The sequence below is a fragment of the Eretmochelys imbricata genome, chromosome 1 (genome assembly GCF_965152235.1).
Source record: "Eretmochelys imbricata isolate rEreImb1 chromosome 1, rEreImb1.hap1, whole genome shotgun sequence".
Classification (NCBI taxonomy): domain Eukaryota; kingdom Metazoa; phylum Chordata; order Testudines; family Cheloniidae; genus Eretmochelys; species Eretmochelys imbricata.
Genome location: NC_135572.1, coordinates 344,921,953 through 344,941,112, shown reverse-complemented (window position 1 = coordinate 344,941,112; position 19,160 = coordinate 344,921,953). Strand labels below are relative to the sequence as shown.

The window sequence follows — 19,160 nt, the reverse complement described above, 5'->3', positions numbered from 1 at the left end:
GGTAGCTTCTGATTTTGAAAAAGAGCTAGGCACTTTGAAAGTCCCCACAGGCTCTAATGTTCCAGGCTACATACAGATTTCTCCTATTCACAGCTGCGTAGGGAGGCGAGGAAAGTGCAGCTGCCCATGATGTCTAGTGGGGCGCAAAGGGTATGAATATTTGGAACTTCCTGAGGAACGAGGGGAGAGCAGATGAGGGTTCAAGAATCTGGTGGCCCCACTAGACAATTCCTACAGTGCCTCTAAGCTTTGTTACACCAGCAATGTTCATATTTAAAGGGACATCACCTGTTTCAAAATCATACGTCTGTCTGAAAATTATCTCCCTGCTGCTCTTCCAGGGTGGGTACACCTAAAATTATAACTGAACAGGATTAGAGAGAGGGGAAAAATACATTCCTCTCTATTTTTTGAGGTTGTTTCCATTGTGCATTGGACAGCACTTTGTATATAACCAGATTAATGCTATGTCTACACTATAAAGATAAGTCGACCCATGTTAGGTCAACTTACAGCCACTGCATTAATTACTGCGGTGCCTGATGTCCTCACCAACTGAAGAGAGGCGGGTAAACCCTCGAAAGCTTATGCCCAAATAAATCTGTTAGTCTTTAAGGTGCCACCGGACTCCTTGTTGGTTTTTATCAGCAGGAGGAGCATTTCAGTGTGTACACTTCCACTGTTTTGTCGACAAAAACTGTGTAGTGTAGAAAAGACCTAAATATTTCAGTTGTATGGTCAGTTAGTCAGCTTGTCCTTCACACCACAAAAAGGGGGAGAAAAACTATTCCCCTAGGGAAGTGTGATTATAACACCACAGAATGGTGCGGGGGAGACGGAACGGGACGGATGGACACGAGACTCAGAGGCAGATGTAGAACCTGAAAGTACTTTTAACGGATTTATTTGAAACGGATCTGACTTCACAGTGGTATCTCTTTGAGAACTGGAGAATATGCTGAAACAATACGGAGAGGAACGCAATCACGTTTGGCTATTCTGGTTTGTTCCACCTAAGCCCTCAGACCGCCCCCCCCCAGGCCTCTGGGGAAATCAAACTCCCTTGTTCTGGCACAAAACCGACAATATTTTAAGCCATTCCACCCTCATTTCGTTAGAAGCATAAAATGAGGCAGCCCAGGAACCACGCTGGAACCCGCAGCTCGGAGATGTTGTGAGTGAGCGGGAGCCATCTACAGCGCGCTCCCCTTCCAATGAGCGTCTTACCTTACTCTGCTTTCTGTCCAGGTAGAACTGGTGCTGGCTAATGGCCATAGCCCAGATGGACTTGATCAATGCAGGACAGGCGTACCATGTATGCACGGCAATGCCACTGTGCCCAAACGTTCTCCTGGTCACAGACGCCCTAGACAGGAGGATAGAATGAGCTGTGTTTGTGCCAGGGTTTCCTCTGACTCTAGACAGAGAACGAAAAAAATGATCAAACAGCAGGTTGGCCTGCAGAATAAAACCAAGGACCGTGCCGAGAAAGCTGCTCCCCTTATTGTTCTGGGCTAAGGGAAAAATCACAGAAGGGAAACGGCGGCCACCTACACCAATTGAGCCTTTATTTTACATTGCACGTTGACGTGCAAGCTGCCGAACCTGAAAAGCACTAACAGTGATTGCAACAATATCTCAGGGTAATATGGTCTAGTGGACAGAGTTTGGATTGGAGTCAGGACTCCTGGGTTCTCTTCCCAGCTGTGCTTCTGATGCCCTGCGCGTCCTTGAGAAGTCACGGAGTCCAAAACTGCTAAAAGTATGCATCTCCAGCTTCCCTGGACATGGGATTGGGATCAAGCCACTAGACTATGAAGTCCAGCACTCTCCCTGACAAAAAAACCCGACTTGGTCAGGTAAAGGGGCCTCTTTATGTGACCCTGGCTGGGTGTAGCGGAGGAGGCCAGTATGGAAAAGGCTGAGAACACTGCAATATAGGATAACACAGAAACCTGATACCAATTGTCATGGACTTTTGTCTGTGGGGTGTGGCCACGCAACACAGGGTGGTAGTCAGGTGGTGCAGTGGTGGGGGGTGTCTTTGCACAGTGCGGGGAGTAGTGAGGTGGTATCGCTGTGATGGTGAGGGGGTGCATCTGTGGTGTGCAGGGGTAGTTAGGGGGTGCAGCTGTGCAATGGACGAGGGTGAGCAAGGGAATCTTTCTCCGATGCCCAGAGGTGATAAGATTCCCTGCTGAAGCCCAGATTCCCCCCCACACACACTCTGACCCCCCCCCCACCATCTCTTGGCTACAACTTTAACTGGCTCGTCAGCATCCTAACTTTCACTTCCAATTCCATGCTATATCTGTAGGTGTTCGCGTGCTCCTGATTTAATTTCTTTTTGTGGAAGTGGGAGCTTGAGAAATCGACGCAGGAAAAAAAAAAAAAGCCAAATTGCAGAGGAAAACTGAAGCTAAGCTAAGAACAACTACAGAAAAAACAAACAAACCCCAAATCCCAAACCCTGCGGATCCAGAACTGAAACTGCCAGCCCAGGCTTGGCTTTGCAGACCATGGCCACTGTTGTGTCTGGGGCCATTTCAATGGCACATTTTTATCACAGAACCAAATCGGAAGCACTAAACAATGTAGGGTTAAAAGTTTTCCAGCTGAATGTGCAGATGAACAGGCAGATGGTCACTGCTCAGAATCCAGCGAGCGGTAATGGGGGGCGAGGGCTGGAAGACTCAGAGTGCTGAGAAACAGCATGATCCAGGAGCCAGGTGAAAGGCTGTCACTGCTGGTATCATCTTTCGGTGTTATCCTATCGTCCAGTGCTCTCGGCCTTTTCCATACTGCCACTGCTTACCCCTCCCCCCTGCACAGAGCCGGGAGTTCGCTGGAAATGCCCTCCCACTGAGCACTATGGTCACAAACCTCTCCCACCAGTTCTCGATTCCCTGGGAGTTGAAACATCCAGAGTTGAGAGCCCCTCCTCTATTGTTAGGAGCTTTATATTTAAGCACCTTGGCCCAGACACACTGGCACACTCCGGAGGCTTTGTGCTGGTCTAGTAATGCAAAGCAGCCACAGCGTACTGGTGAATTGAGCTCCTTATATATCCAGGGCCAAAGGCACAGTTCAGCAAGGTACTTAAGCATGTGCCTAACTCTAAGCACTGAGTAGTTCTACTGAGGTCAGATTTAATTACTTGCTTTGACCTCTTGGAAATGTCTTTCTCAGATGATTCTCCTAATGTCTTCCTCCTCTTACTGTAGAGAGTAACAGTTTACATTTCTGTAAAAAGAAATGGAGTACTTGTGGCACCTTAGAGACTAACCAATTTATTTGAGCATGAGCTTTCGTGAGCTACAGCTCACTTCATCAGATGCATACTGTGGAAACAAGTCTGCTGCAGTTTCCACAGTATGCATCTGATGAAGTGAGCTGTAGCTCACGAAAGCTCATGCTCAAATAAATTGGTTAGTCTCTAAGGTGCCACAAGTACTCCATTTCTTTTTGCAAATACAGACTAACATGGCTGTTACTCTGAAACCTGTCATTACATTTCTGTAGTGACTTCCACCCAAGGATCTCAAAGCACTCTACAATTATGAATGAATTAATCCTTTCAATGCTGCTCTTCTTCCCCAATAGGTATTATCCCCAATCAACAGATGAGGAAACTGAGGCTATGACTACACTACCACTGGATCTACGCTCCAGCGATCGATGCACCAGGGGTCGACTTAGCGGGTCTACTGAAGACCTACAGATCGCTCTCTGGTTGATCCCGGTACTGGACCCCGAATGAGAAAAGTAAAGTAAGTTGACGAGAGAGTGTCTCCCGTTGACCCAGCATGGTGTAGACACTGCAGTAAATCGACCTAAGCTACATCAACTCCAGCTACATTATTCACATAGCTGGAGTGGAGTAACTGAGGTCGACTTACTGTGGTAGTGTAGACATAGCCTAAGACACAGTTAAATGACTTGCCCAAAGGACGAGGACATTTGCAGCGCAAGGACTATAACTCATGCCTTCTGACTTCCAGCCTTGTGCATTAACCACCCACCCACACCCCTCCTTCCTTACTATTCTGCTTGTGAGCGTGGGGAAGCTGACTCAGACTCTGGTTTGGGCTGACTCAAAAGAAATGCTGAGAGCACGCTGTTCTGGCCATGTCCCCACCCCACAGACTACGCAATTTCGCATGAAAAAGTCCACGCCCCTCCACCCCCACCCTCCCCGGCCAGGAGACTAGAATCTGAAATATGTTCCTTCAGGACTCCCAGATGATAGTGCAATGTGGGCTACTGTTTTACACTAGAAGCGGCAGTCTGGCATTACAAGGCATTAGAATTAAACATGTGCTGTCTGGCTTTTACATTCAACACGCTTCTATTCTACACAGTGAAAAATTAACAGAGTAAAAATCATTTGCACAATATAGTGCCTAGTCCACATGGAATACAGGATATGGCATTTATGCAACTCAGTAAAGGTTACAGGGAAAGGAATGGGGAGGTTTTCCATGTCAGGGATCCAAACCACCTAAATTCAGATTGCAAGCAGTTTGGGATAGGAGCGGTTCAACTGTGCACAGATATAATGGGTGACCATATTTTCTCGCGTGCTATTGAGTTGCAAATTTAATATTGTCTTCACATCTCATAACTACTTGCCTTCCTTTCTGGAGTGCTCTTTTAGTAACTCTGATTAGTCCCAACTTAAATGACACATTCTGCCTTAGGGTCGAGAGTGTCTGTGGGTCTCTGGTTTGTTTGTGGTATGGGCTTCTGCAGGACTGACTGCGGACCAAGGGTCTGACTGGGTAAGGGAATGTAGGACTCCTGATTCAGCAGGGTACCTAAGCATGTGCCTAACTTTAAACACATTCATAGCTCTGTTGGCTTCAATGGGACTACCCATGTTCCTAAAGTTAGGCATGTGCTTAAGTATCTAGCTGAACCGGGGCCAGGAACAGGATCAATGGGACCGGACGGCCTGGTTTACACACCGTTTTTGTACTGCTTTAACAAATGTACGGAAAGAAGCCATACTGATATAAGTCCCTTTAGAAGGGTGGGTGGTTGTACAGATACGCTGAGGCACAAAAACTGTATGTAGACTAGCCCTAAGAGAAATACACCAGAGCTGCCATGGCTGTACTGCCCACACCCCTGGCTCAGAGCCTGTTGCCTCTGATCTGGAACCATTATTACCGCAGGTGACAGACCCGGCACTTTCCTGCAAAATCTTTGGGAGATCTCACTGTACTGTTTATGTAGCATTGTGGGCCAGGGCTTGTATGTCACTCCATGGGGGAGGGTGACCATAGCTCCTCAAGGAATTGATAACAGTCTGGGGGGTGATTAGGCAATTTCACAGAGGTTGTGAACAACAGCCAAAGAAAAGACTTTTGGATCAACAACCTGAGTTTAAACTGACTCAGGGCCCGTGGTGTGATCCAGCAAACGGACAGGACCTTCTGTCCAAGGGGGGAGCCCCAATCCTGGGAAGGGTTGGAAAGTTTTGGCCTACTGAGGCCCCGTAAGACTGCTGGGTGACCTCTGGTCAGTGTTTAGCAGGCATGCATTCAGGAACTTCTGTTGGTTTTTGTTTTCTTTGTAATACTTTCATCTTAAGAATCAATGGGCTTGCTTAGGAAGGGCTGAGTGGTAACAATCATGCTGTTCACAGCATTCAGAAAGCGAATGCACAGACACTGGGCTGGCTTGCCGGGAATACCACAGTGTAGGAACTGTGCAGCCTGGAAAACCCCCTGGTCAGGACGCAGAGAGACATGGGTCTCTGCCCAAGAGAGGTCATGGCTGGGAGCCTGAAAGTGGGTGCTCTTGGTGGACCATGGAGGTGGAATACAGGTACAGTTGCCCTTAACTGCGACCCCCGCCAAACCACATAAATGGCACAACAGACAGTGATCTTTGTTGTAACATGAACTAGGATTGCAGGCTAACGAGCTGCAAAACATGTCACAGGGCAGCACCTAAATTAAATCTGAGCTGGAAAGACAGGACCAGCTTCTTCTACCCTGGCTCTTGCTGAGTAATACCTTGCTTTGCAAGTTGATTTTAACAGGGACTACTTGTGGAGTCATGTACTACACACAATGGGAACCTTTCTGCTCATTTCAATGGGCTTTGGATCAGGCTTAACATGGGCAAGACTCTGACCCAAAGTGATTAAAAGTGTTACAGACATCTTAACTTGCAAGCCGTCTCCCAAATTAGAGTAAGCAACAAAGAAACGTTTCAGAGTAACAGCCCTGTTAGCAACAAAGAAACGTATCTCATTCAGGAAACCAGGCTTAGATCCAGCTCTCACTTCTACCTGCATTCCCTTCAGTGAATTACTCCGGAGTCACACGGGGGTACTCCAGTTCTGAATATGCCCCTCAGTCTCTGAAGTTGTAAGTACACTGAGATCCTCTAGCTAAGAGCTTCACATTAGCACATGGACTGCCAGGAAGATTCTCAAAGGCATAAATGAGATCTGCAGATAGCTAGTTTTTGCGAGCAATTTGCAAGAGGGCGTTAGCTTCCCAGCAGGTTAGAAGAAAAGAAAAGGGGGAAAACAAAACAAAACAAAACCAGACCGTACGGCTAAACGATCGCGCTAAATGTGAAGCACATGCTGGAAACTGACAGCAATCACCGGCCATAAAAATCGCATCCACTTACATTCACCGCCGCAACCGACCCCGTACAGAGCCCAGGCGCAGATTTCATTCAATTCCCTCAGTGTCCCCCTAGAACAGTTGCTGTCCATCACACACATGGAACGAGCCGCTCCCCTCCCTCCCGTGCGAACGGGCACGAATCCGGATTACAACCCCGCGCGCGTGGAAACCCGCCTCAGGCAGGCTGGCTGTCGGCGGCCGGCTTACCTGCGTGGGTCGTGAACTTCCACGGAAAACTTCTTCTCTCGGAAGTACAGGTTCTCTAGCTGCCTCCATTGGAAGATCTGCCGGGGAAAAGCCTCGGGTGAAATGCAGAGCTCATTGCCGCGGCGCGGTACCTCCCCCCGCGCGGCTTCCTCGGCTCCCTCCTCGCTCCAAGAGGCGCAAAGCAGAAATCTCTTTAGCCAGGCAGGGCGCTGCGTGGGTGCGGATTTCCCTGCCCTCCCCCTCCCCAACAAGAAACAAACCAGCCCCCCCCCCCCCCCCGGCCGCCAGCCCTTTGTTCGCTTTGCACAACACCCCCCACCCCCGCCCCGCCCCGCCTCGGGAGTAAGCAGCCGCCAGCTACCACTGGTGCTGAACTGAGCTTCCTCCCGCGCCCGGTGCTGAAACCGGGGCGTTGAGCGCCGGCCCTTCCTGCCCGCCAACGCGCGGCAGCCCCGGACTCGGGCCTTGGAGCCGCCTGTCTGCCCGGGGCGCGGGCGGCGGGGTGACCCGAATGCCACGGAGCGAGCAGCCTCGGCTGGGCTCGCAGGCAGCGCCATCCCTTGACACATGCTGACAAAGTTTCAGCCACATGCTGGGCGGGAGGGAAAGGCCGCGGTCTGGGCGCCCGTGCACCTCGCCTGGCTCCCGCCACGCCGTTTCATCCCCCGCTCCCCGCGGGCCCGGTTGCATTCGGCTACGATTCGAGTCCGGCACGGCTTGGGCAGGGCCCGGGAGGGTCTTTCGGCTCCGAAGGGGAAAGCCGCAGGGGGGGAAGCAAAGAGGGAATCTTGGTGGAGGAGCTCAATTCCTTCAGCAGCTACAGAATTCCCAGCTCGCTCTCTTTTTTTAACAGGGTTTAATAAGATATAAAGCCACAAAAGCCACCAAAAGACAAGCAGGAGGCCTTCCCTTTTATCTGCAAAGAAAGCGCGCTTGGCATGCGTGGTAGCAAACCATGTAGCACTCCAGCTTGACACGCTTTCCTAGGGAAGAAGAGATTTAGAGGAGCCCAGGAGATATTTTGTGGGCCAGAGCCCCAAATAATGTAAATTGCCTCTGCTGAGGATTGACAGGTGAGCTCCTATTTAGAGATGAGCTTTCATCTGTGATTCACTGCCAGCTTTTACAAACATGAACTAACCCTCGCAATGTATTGTTTCTGTTTATTATGGTGGTAGGGTGGCCAGAGAGCATGTGTGAAAAATCAGGACCGGGTGGGGGATAATTGGTGCCTATATAAGACAAAGCCCCAAATATCGGAACTGTCCCTATAAAATCAGGACCTATGGTCACCCTATAGGGTAGTCCCCATTGTGCTAGGCGCTGTACAAACACAGAATGACAGAGGCTCGACCCCTAAAGAGCTTATAATCTACATGCACAAGACAGAGCAAAGACAGAAGAGAAGGACAGAATATACACCAGAAAGAACACCACAATGGCTGCAAACGTCATGATGTTTCGGAGGCATCCTCTGATTATGATTATTACAACCATCCTACAGAGAGGTTCATTGACTTGCCCGAGGTCACATTCTGAGTTTGTGACAGCGCCAAGAATAAAACCGAGTTCCGGACACTCAGGCTACTTGTTTCAGCCACTAAACAACACTCTTTCCCCTTTGATTGAGAAAAGGCAGCAATCACCCGCAGCATGAATGGATATCTTGGATTCCTTCATCTCTGCCCCAGATTAATCATGGACAAATTGCAAGGCTGCAAGCCCTGCAATGGTTATGTATCTGCTGCTGAACAGAAGCACCAGATCCCACCCTGTCTAAGCAAACGCTCATAATAAAAGCAGCTCCAGTTGAATTCCTATCGTAAGGAAGAAGCAGTAGCTTGTTACTTTGAGATAAACCAAAACCACCCACCCCTCAATATCGAAGTTACAAAGATAACTCAGTTAAACAGAAAATGTGCTTTGATCTTCATTGATTGATCAGCCATGGGGGAGGAGGAGGGTGGAGATCTAAAAACTAAAGCTATCTACAGCATAGATACAGGTTTCAGAGTAGCAGCCGTGTTAGTCTGTATACGCAAAAAGAAAAGGAGGACTTGTGGCACCTTAGAGACTAACCGATTTATTTGAGCATGAGCTTTCGTGAGCTACAGCTCACTTCCTCAGATCCCTTAGCATAGATACAAGTATTCTCCCCTGTCACTACTGCAGTGGCACTGGAATTCAAAACCCGCCAGATGTTTGTGTTGTGAAAGTTTCCAACCAAGAGATGTTTTTTTTAATATGGTGGGTGTAGAGAATGAGGTGGAGGGTGGAGAACACACACCAGCACCTCGTGACCCCTTGGCACACAATCATGCTCTGCCGATAAAACTCCAGATGCCCGGAATAGCTGCTGGTGACTTGTCTCACTTTCAGTGCAGCAAAAGCTGCTCAGTTACACTGCGTTCTGGAGTTGTCCCTGTGATCGAGCTGAGGCTGGCAAAATAGTAATAAATAATAATAATAATAAAAACCCCAAACAAAACCCAGAAGTGCAACATTATCATTATGGAGCTAATTTGTTTCCCAGGTGGAAAAATTAAGTACTACACAGAAATGAACTAGCCACTTCTGAGACATTTTCCTCTCATTAAAATAACCCACAAATAACAAGGGTGCATGGAAGCATCCATGACCTTATGCAGAGGGGAAAGATGGCCTTGTGGTGAAAGCACTGGGAGTCACGTGATCCGAGTTCAATTCCCCACTCTGCCAAGGGCTTCCTGTGTGACCTCGGTCAAGTCACATAAGAGGCGGATTTCCAAGGTCACCAATGGTAGCTAGCCATTTGTGCCTTGGAAAATTTCCCTCAGTCTCTCTGTGCTTCCAGTTGTCTATCTGTAACATGGGGATACAGTAACCCTACCCAAGTACCCATTCTCACAGGGCAGGGGAGATGTTTGTAAATGTTTGGGAGGCGCTCACAGCGGGACACATCAATACCTGGATAAGCAGAAGCTCACAACTTTCCAGTGTTTCTCCCACTGTTGACTTATGTGGATAAACAACAGATCCTTCCCTCAGTGCAAATGGGACTTTAAAGCCTCATCTGAGTGTCTGGCAGCAACTGCTCCCTAAGTGTGTTCATATACAGTCACAGAACCAAACTGGCTAGAGACAGAAACGTGCGTCCGATTAAATCATCCAGGCCATCTTCCTTGACCAATGCTGAACTGTTCCCTACCACCTATTCCCTTGATGCTTTCTCCAGTCCATTATTGAATTGCTCAAGCAAGGGGGCACAAGTCCATTTGCTATAGTTAAATTGCACTATATCTCTCATGTGATTAAGTCTAACCTGTACCATGCTGAATCATTGCACTGTGTTTCTATTTTCTCTACTTCCTTTTGGCTGTGCACAGAAAGAGACAAGTCCGGGTGCTTAGGAGGAAGAGGATGAAAGTGATGCTACATTCTGATTTTTAGGGTCTTTTCTTTGTGTAAAATGCTCGTTTCCTGAACTTGTACATATTTTTCCGTTGCTATGACTCTGCGCTCCTTTAAATTCCTAGATGCTATTCAGTTGCCTCCCACTTAGGGCTCAGTGATGATCTGAGAGGTTTTACCCTTCTGATAGGGAATGCAATATGCAAAAACCTTAATCCTCAGAACTTTCCTGTTGGCTGATCACATCCCCAGCAGGAGAAACTATGTCTAATTTCTTTCTTCAGCTGGACCCAATGTAATGTAACCAAGATGTTTCCTTCACTTGTTCCCCAGTTTATTATTGTTTCAAATCGATATTGGTTATTCAGTGACATATGCACAGGGTGTCATTAGCCTGACCTTTTAATAGAGAGCATAGCTTTAACCCCTCAAGAGCCATTTATCATGCTGCTGTTTAAATCTTCACAGGGGAAGGGGAAACAGTAAGAAACTGACCATGTGCTTAACATAATCATGCAGAAATCCAGTCATAACAGCCAGGACTATTTATTTTTCTCGATATGATTTTTGGGACAAGCATAAATGGGTGCACTGACTTCACTTATGTGTTTGCCTGGTTTTACACTGTGACAGAATTTGGTTCATCCTTTAACTAGGTTATTTATAGGGTCAGATCCAATATTCATTGAAGTCAATGAAAAGACTCCCATTGACATCTGTGGAAGTTGGATTGGGCCCACAGTATACAGTAGGCTTGTGAAACTGACAGCCCTGGAGACTGAAAACCTGCATCTATCCATAAACTAGGTACTGCTGGGATCCAGGCCGCAACACCGCACCAATATAGCTCAGCAGGAGGGTCATTCTGAAATGGGAGAGGACAGATCAATTTCAATGCCCATTTAACCACGGGGATCACTCTTGAGACCGCCTGCAAGGGTGCCAATTAGTGGTTATTGTGGCAGTGATTTCTCTGATATGGAAACATGTCCATTGGGAACTATGTGGAGGTCACCAGCCTGTTCCACCTAGCACAGCACTCAGCTGCTTTCAGATGGGAACAATTTTTGGTGAGCACTGAATGTAATGAGATCATCTAGTCTTCCAATGGATACGGAAGGAGGCTCACCAAGTCTGGCTTTTCAGCACAGCTTCAACTACGTGGTTAAAAGAGACAGAAAGAAAAGTGGCTACTAAAAAACACCCCCCCCCCCCGAAAACAAAAGAAAACAATAACCTCCCCCCAAAAATCCCAACCAAAACACACACACCCCTCCACCCCCGTATTTATCCTAGTAACCTCTGACACACATTGGGACCTCTGGCTCATTGCTCCAAGACAAGCTGAAACAAAGCAATCAGCCGAATTTGCAAGATTGTGTGTAAATGTGTTTACCCTTTAAGAAGAAGCATTTGCATGGCAATAATAAATTCACTTCAGGCAGCATGTGCAGTTTAAACTGGCTAGTGCCTTATTAACTGGTCCATGCTCGGGGGTGGGGGTGGTGATTCTGGTAAGAAGCTGGGGTCGGAAATGGTACAATGCTTTTCTGCAAAAGTTGGCAGCTTGGAAAAGGAGCTGGGAGAGGGATTTCAACGGTCGCACAGCACGCCATGGAGAGTTCAGGTGCAAGCTAGGAGATTTTCTCATTGGAAATTGTTTCAAGGAGCAGTCTAACTAGCCAGGCACCAGATGTTTGTGACTCGCAACAAAGAGCTGCAGTCAGAGCCTTTCAGTCTCCAGCCCCTTTTGTGAGAACATTTGTGGCTAGGGCTACTCCCTAATTAAGTTGAGCCTGGTGGAGAAGAGGCCGGGCAATCTGCATCCCTTTCAGCAATCTGAGTCTGAGCAAATCACTTGACTATGGGCCCGATCCTGGGCGAATCAAAGGGAGTTTTGAATGACTCAGGAGCGGCAGGCTGGCTTTACAGAATGAAAAGAATGCTGGACGCTCATGATACGGAAGGAAGGATGGTTTTTGCAGCTAACGCACAGGACTGTGCGAAAAGACAGGGGTTCCACTCCTGGCTCTTCCACACACTCTCTGTGTGGCCTTGAGTGACACACTAAAAGCCAAGCTTTCAGGAGTTTGGGCCCACATGGTGTGACAGACAGCGTGTGAGTCTGCTGAACATGTTCCCACAATCCATCATGACGGTGCATGCAGCATAATTACACACAGACACACAGTTATAGTTGCTGTGCATGCAACTGTGCATCCGGTGTTCTGAAAATCTGGCTCTTTGTGCTTCTGATTCATCATCTGCATCCTGGGGAGAATGCCTCCTTCCCAGGACTGTCATGAGGCTGAATTAGTTAGGGCTGAATGCTTGCCCGGCTCGGCTTCCTTTGTGCCGCTCAGAATGGGAGAGGAAACCTCCTGCAAGTCCCCAGCTGGGGACTCCCCTGTGTCCCTGCAAGGGGAGGTCCCCAGCAGGTGTAGAGATATCATCTGGCTCCTATGCCTCCCTCCCTGCAGACCCCAGTAGAGGGTGTGTGTTGATGGTGGCAGGACTAGTATGTGAAGCCCCATGCACTCTGGCAATCCCCAGGCAGATTATGGTCCTGAGGGAAACAGTCAGCTGATGCAGTTTAGAGCAGTCCCCAGATTGCTTCCCCTTGAGCCCAAGACTAGATGGTCAATCAGGAGTTCCCTGACAGCCCCTTAGCCCTGGGCACAGCAGAGAATCTGGACTTGACATTTGTAAAGCGTGTTGTGATCCTTTGATGGAAGACACTGTGCTCTCACAGTATTAATTACCTTGCGGTAGCGTCTATTAACTGCAGTGTCGAGACACAGCGGAGTTTGGATGGCACTGCTGTCATACCCAGTAAACACATGGCTAGAACTTCCCATGGCTGGGAAACCCCACTTCATTCTCAGGCAGTTAAAGTCACTGTCTGAAATCACAGCACTTGCGGGGAGCGATAATGCCCCCAAATGCACCAACTGCCATAACTGACTGCCTAATGACAGGGATCCACTCCACGTACTTCTGACCCACTCAGTTGAGTCTAGCTGAAAGCTTCAATGTCTTCTAAAGACCTTTTAAAAACGGTGATGCAGAAGTGTAATTCGTCCCGGGGTGAAATTTTATGGCCTATGTTGTGAAGGAGGCCAGAGCAGAGGTTATCAATATGGTCACTTCTGGCCTTAAAAATTAATGGTGAAACCGGTGAAATCCCGGCTCCAGTGAAGTCAATGGGAGTTTGGCACCTAAATACTTGTGAGGATCTGGGCCACAGTATCTAGCAAATGGGGCTCTGCTCCCAAAGGAAGGCTCTACATCCTACCAAGACACCAATCAATAATAAGTCTCTTGATGTGACAGTGATGGTCCTGGTTAGACGGGAATGAATAGAGAGATCACTCTTTTCCCTGATCCTTATATCTCTATTTTTCCTCTTCTTTTAAACCTCTTAAACCAGAAGCAGCTTATTCCTGCACAGAAATTCTCTCCTTGCCACTTGAACTCCCTTCCCCAAACCCTGACATGACCATACATTAGGGGTCTCCTTTTCAGAGCTGCTATGCACACACAACTCCCACTGGCTTCAAAGCATGCTCTATGGCCATGCCACCCTGAACGTGCCTGATCACCTCTGATTTCAAAGGCTAAGCAGGGTCAGGCCTGGTTAGTAGTTGGCGGGGAGCCCTCTCTTGGGAATACTAGAGGCTGTAGCTCTGAAAATCAGGCCACGGGGAGTTGTAGGTCTGTGTTTTGGGTAGAGGAGGGGCTCACAGGGAATCCACTCGGCTTTAGTGCCAAACCACAAATGCCTGTGGAGGAAATCCTACCCCATGTCTCCACCCGAACTCCAAGGCTCTTGTCAAGGTTCCTTCCCCACTCTGAACTCTAGGGTACAGAGGTGGGGACCTGCATGAAAGACCCGCTAAGCTTATTCTTACCCAGCTTAGGTTAAAAAATTCCTCAAAGTACAAACTTTGCCTTGTCCTTGAACCCTATGCTGCCACCACCAAGTGTGTTAAACAAAGAACAGGGAAAGAGCCCACTTGGAAACGTCTTCCCCCCAAAATATCCCCCCAAGCCCTACACCCCCTTTCCTGGGGAAGGCTTGATAAAAATCCTCACCAATTTGCATAGGTGAACACAGACCCAAACCCTTGGATCCTAAGAACAACGAAAAATCAATCAGGATCTTAAAAGAAGAATTTTAATGAAAGAAAAAGTAAAAGAATCACCTCTGTAAAATCAGGATGGTAAATACCTTACAGGGTAATCAGATTCAAAACATAGAGAATTCCTCTAGGCAAAACCTTAAGTTAAAAAAAGACACAAAAACAGGAATATACATTCCATTCAGCACAGCTTATTTACCAGCCATTTAAACAAAAGGAAATCTAACGCATTTCTAGCTAGATTACTTACTAACGTAACAGAAGTTCTGAAGAGCATTCCTGACCTGGTCCCGGCAAAAGCATCACACAGACAGACATACCCTTTGTTTCCCCCCCTCCAGCTTTGAAAGTATCTTGTCTCCTCATTGATCATTTTGGTCAGGTGCCAGTGAGGTTATCTTAGCTTCTTAACCCTTTACAGGTGAAAGGGTTTTGCCTCTGGCCAGGAGGGATTTTATAGTTCTGTACACAGAAAGGTGGTTACCCTTCCCTTTATATTTTTGACAGCTCTGATGCCCCATTTCTTGTCAAAGTGCTTTTCATCTGTATCTTACTGAGGTTGATACTATGCACCACAGAATCCTTTACGACGTGGTTATTCCATTTGTATATATGGCTACCCTTTAAGACCTGGATCCAGCAAAGCACATAAGCATGTGAGTATTCCTCTTTACTTCAATGGGGTTGCTCATGTGCTTAAAGTTAACCATGTGGTTACGTGCTTCACTGGTTCAGTGCATCATAGGACAGCAATGCTCTGCTCTGTGTGACTGCTGAGCTCCTGGAGGATGTTATATTAACAGCTCTGGAGACTGAATCCCTGGAAACCCTTTATGCACAGATCAGGGGCACAGCACAGCTGGCTGGCAATGCCAGCTTCCCCAGTGTTCCAGCAATACGCCCCAGATTCTGAGCAGCTTTAGGATCTACTCATGTTCTGGATGATCTGGCTGTGCATTTGTCGAGGCTAGGACAAGTGGCTCTGGTTAGGCTGGGGTTAGCGAACACATTTTAGAGACCTTTTCCCTAGGCTAGACACATATTAACACATTTCACCTTGATTTAGCTGGTGGGAGGAGCCTAGGGTTAATTTTTTTTAGCTAATCAAGGTGAAGGACTGGGGTGACCAATCCATTAACACATTAACTAATCCTGACCTATACTCAACTTCTTTTCCTAATCCAGACAAACCCTAAAAGAGGGGCCAAGCTCTACCTACTACTCAAACTAAACGTGATCGGAACCTTGTCACAGGGCTGAAAGGTTGGCTTTGCTTTTTGAACAGCTGTTCTCATGGAATTTCTGGCCAGATCAGAAGGAGAAAGTCCTGGGTCTCTCCAGACAAAAACCCATTCTCAGGGGATTCCCAGCCTAAATTGAAGAGGTCATGACAGGAATTATTCTGACCTGGCTGCTCATAACTGAACTAAACAAGGGCAGCCAATGACACTGTGGCTGCCATCCTGATTATCACTACAAAAGGTTTTTTTTCTCCTGCTGACAATAGCCCACCTTAATTAATTGGTCTCATTACAGTTGGTATGGTAACACCCATTTTTTCATGTTCTCTGTGTATATATATCTTCCTACTGTATTTTCCACTGCATGCATCTGATGAAATGGATTTTAGCCCATGAAAGCTTATGCCCAAATAAATTTGTTAGTCTCTAAGGTGCCACAAGTACTCTTAGTTTTTTTCTTTTTTTTACTAACCTAGAGGGATCTTCCACCTACATTTTGGTGTGTGTGTGTGAGAGGTTTAATGTGTTGAAGAGGGTGGGTCTGGGATACGCCAAAAGGATAAAAAGAACGACATTGCCAGGAAAACCTGGCTTTACGCCTGGTCTATCTCCTCTCTCCAACACTGAATGTTTTCGGAATTAAAACAAGCAGTGAAAAATCTGGTGCACTTTACTAGGCAAAACCTGCCATAGCTTGAAAATCAGACCATGCTATCGCCAAGCCCATCATCCAAAAAGCATAAAGGTTCAGCAATGGGAAAAGAAATAAGCACATCTAAGCACAAGAAGTCAGCAGGTAGCCCTAAATAGAGAGTTAAGAGCAATGAATAATTTACTAGAGTAATGCCACTGAGACTTTGCTAGCCTTTCAAAGCCATATTTCCTGAAAATGTTCCCTCCCACTCCTCCATCACTTGTATACTGGAAAATTTTAATTCCTTCTTGTAATATAAAGATGTTTGCAATGATCTCAGGAAACACTGCTATTCCAAGAACAGACCAATTACCCACTGAGGCCAGTATCCTGTCTCTCTGAGATGCAGCCAGTGTTGGATGCTTTGGAGGAAAAGTACCTAACTGTGCAACGTTAGGGCTTGTCTCCACTTACTGGGGGATCGACACGTGGCGATCGATCCACCAGGGGTCAATTTAGTGGGTCTAGTGAAGACCTGCTAAATCGACCGCTGATCGCTCTCCTGTCGACTCCGGTACTCCACCCAAACGAGAAGTATAAGGAAGTCAATGGGAGAGTTTCTCCCATCCACCCTGCATGGTGCAGACACCACACTAAGTTGACCTAAGATATGTCAACTCCAGCTACATTATTCACATAGCTGGAGTTGTGTAACTTAGGTCGACTTAGCCCCGTAGTCTAGACCTGCTCCTATACAGTGGAGAATTTTGCATATCCCATACCCCTGAAGGTATAATATAGCCTGTCTCCAGAGAAATTTCCTCCTGACCTTCAAGAACTAGAGGTTGAAGCATGACAGTTTACATCCCTTCCCAAACTCGTTTATTCTTTCAATATTCACTATAGTAAATATGGATGTTCTTTAATCCATATAAATGTTTAATTCTTTATTCAATCTTGCTTAGTTCTTGGCCTCAGTGACATAGATGAGATGACCCTTCCCGCCCTATATTTCTATGATTCTGTATCATGTGGCAATAAGTTCCACAGTCTAACCAGACATTGAGTGAAACAGTGTTTTATTGTTTCAGAGTAGCAGCCGTGTTAGTCTGTATTCGCAAAAAGAAAAGGAGGACTTGTGGCACCTTAGGAGTACTTGTGGCATTCAGTGGAAATGCATCCGATGAAGTGAGCTGTAGCTCACGAAAGCTTATGCTCAAATAAATTGGTTAGTCTCTATAGTGTTTTATTGTATCTATTTAGAATTTGCCACCTTTCAGTTCCATTGACTGTCTCCTAGTTCTTGTATTTTGAGACAGAGTGAACAGAAGCTCCTGATCTGCCTTCGCATACCATTCAGTATTTTGTATACTTTTAGCAGTATTTTACATTTTGTGTTTGTTTATTCTGAGGGGCTGTCATTCCATCACCACAGGAAACTCAAGTTTTACCACTTAGTCAATGAACCTACCAACTTGACAATGCCTCTTTATGCCCTAAAGCAAAGAGGATCTCTATTTGTTCTGCAGTAAAAGAGCTCTTAATTAGGCTGTTGTTCCACGCCTGTTAATACCCCATTTTCTATCTGGATCTAGGGAAGTTCACTCTGCTCCTTGCTGTTCAGATAAGGCCAAGTGAGATCACACAGCAAGGTTGCTCCTTCTAAACAAAGTCTATTTATTGATTACTAGGATCATACTCTCAGTACACAGGCTATTTCTCTCTTAGGATACTGGCCAGACTTGACTATTTTGTGACATTCAGAACTACTGATTTCACATTTGCGATATGCTGTTAGGCACTAGGGATCAAATTCTGTTCTCAGTTACACTCGTGTAAATGTAGAATAAGTCTGTTGCAGTTACTCTGGATTTGCACTGGTGCTACTGGTATCAGAATTCGACCCAGTGTGGGGAAAAATCCAGTAAAATACAGAGAGCTTTGTGGATACCATATGCCAGGAAATGGCAATATTTTGGCAAAATATCTTATTGCTCGACTTCAGAGAACGGACACAACTGGAAACGCTTTTCTGGCTGTCACAAGGAGAAGCTTTGTGCCACTACAAACTCAGCTGGGGCTTGGAGAGTTTCCTTTGCCGATACTCCACATCTCTACCTTTTATTCTGTCCTCAGCGTCCTTCAAAGCCTGTTTCGCAACTACATTCCCTCTGGCTGAAGAAAGATTTTGGAGCACGGGGAAGTGGACACATCCAATGTTTTGTTGCCAGAGACTATCGAGCTAATCCAGAATAGTGCTGTCTCCCATTTAGCTACAGCAAAGCTACACAAAGTACATGTCATTCCTTCAAGGCCATTCTGTTTCCAGCTAGCAGTGTCTGTTATTGGGCCATATGGAAACACTTTGGCTGACTTTGTTAATCATTCACTCCCAAGCCTTTTCTGAGTTAATTGTTTGCTAAAACTATTAAAATGTATGTATTGAAGGATGCCTCTGGACTCTTAAAACAGTGGGAGCATCTCACCAGAACCACAGAGAGATGCCTATTGCTACTACAGTCACTCCAGCATGCACTATTCATTATCATACAGCCACAGGCTACGCACTTCTGCTTGATCAAATGCCGTTGGGAGTTCTTAGAACACACTGGAGATACAGCTGACTAAACTGAACAAATGCCACTCACAGACACGACGGTTTCCAAGTGGCGCTGTGGTTACCATGCTCTTCATATTCCAACTGCTATTCAACTTCAGAAAAATGCATAAAACGAAGAACCCCTTCCTCATAACTGGTATAAGTCACTGTAGCTCCACGGACTCCAACACAACTAGGCTAATTTATACCAGCTGAAGAACGGGCTCAAAATATTTTCTTAGTTCTATCATGAATTCAATGCCAGGGAAAAGTGCCAGCCTATTTAAATCCTGAGAT

At 46.7% G+C, this 19,160-nt stretch overlaps 1 protein-coding gene across 5 annotated transcripts in view; it reads right to left on the bottom strand.

The window, feature by feature from the left end:
• Nucleotides 1-19,160, bottom strand: part of FRMD4A (FERM domain containing 4A) — a 292,885-nt gene that overhangs the window by 43,906 nt on the left and 229,819 nt on the right. For 2 of the 5 annotated variants that reach the window (XM_077836359.1, XM_077836350.1), the window contains exons 12-13: nucleotides 6,858-6,934; nucleotides 1,228-1,366 (exon numbers count right to left, since the gene is read on the bottom strand). In XM_077836359.1, coding sequence (XP_077692485.1) covers nucleotides 1,228-1,366; nucleotides 6,858-6,934 — 216 coding nt within the window. Of the gene's footprint in view, nucleotides 1-1,227; nucleotides 1,418-6,857; nucleotides 6,935-7,218; nucleotides 7,444-18,912; nucleotides 19,053-19,160 lie in introns of those variants that run through there. The other 3 variants (XM_077836368.1, XM_077836377.1, XM_077836340.1) reach the window with 3 other exon arrangements.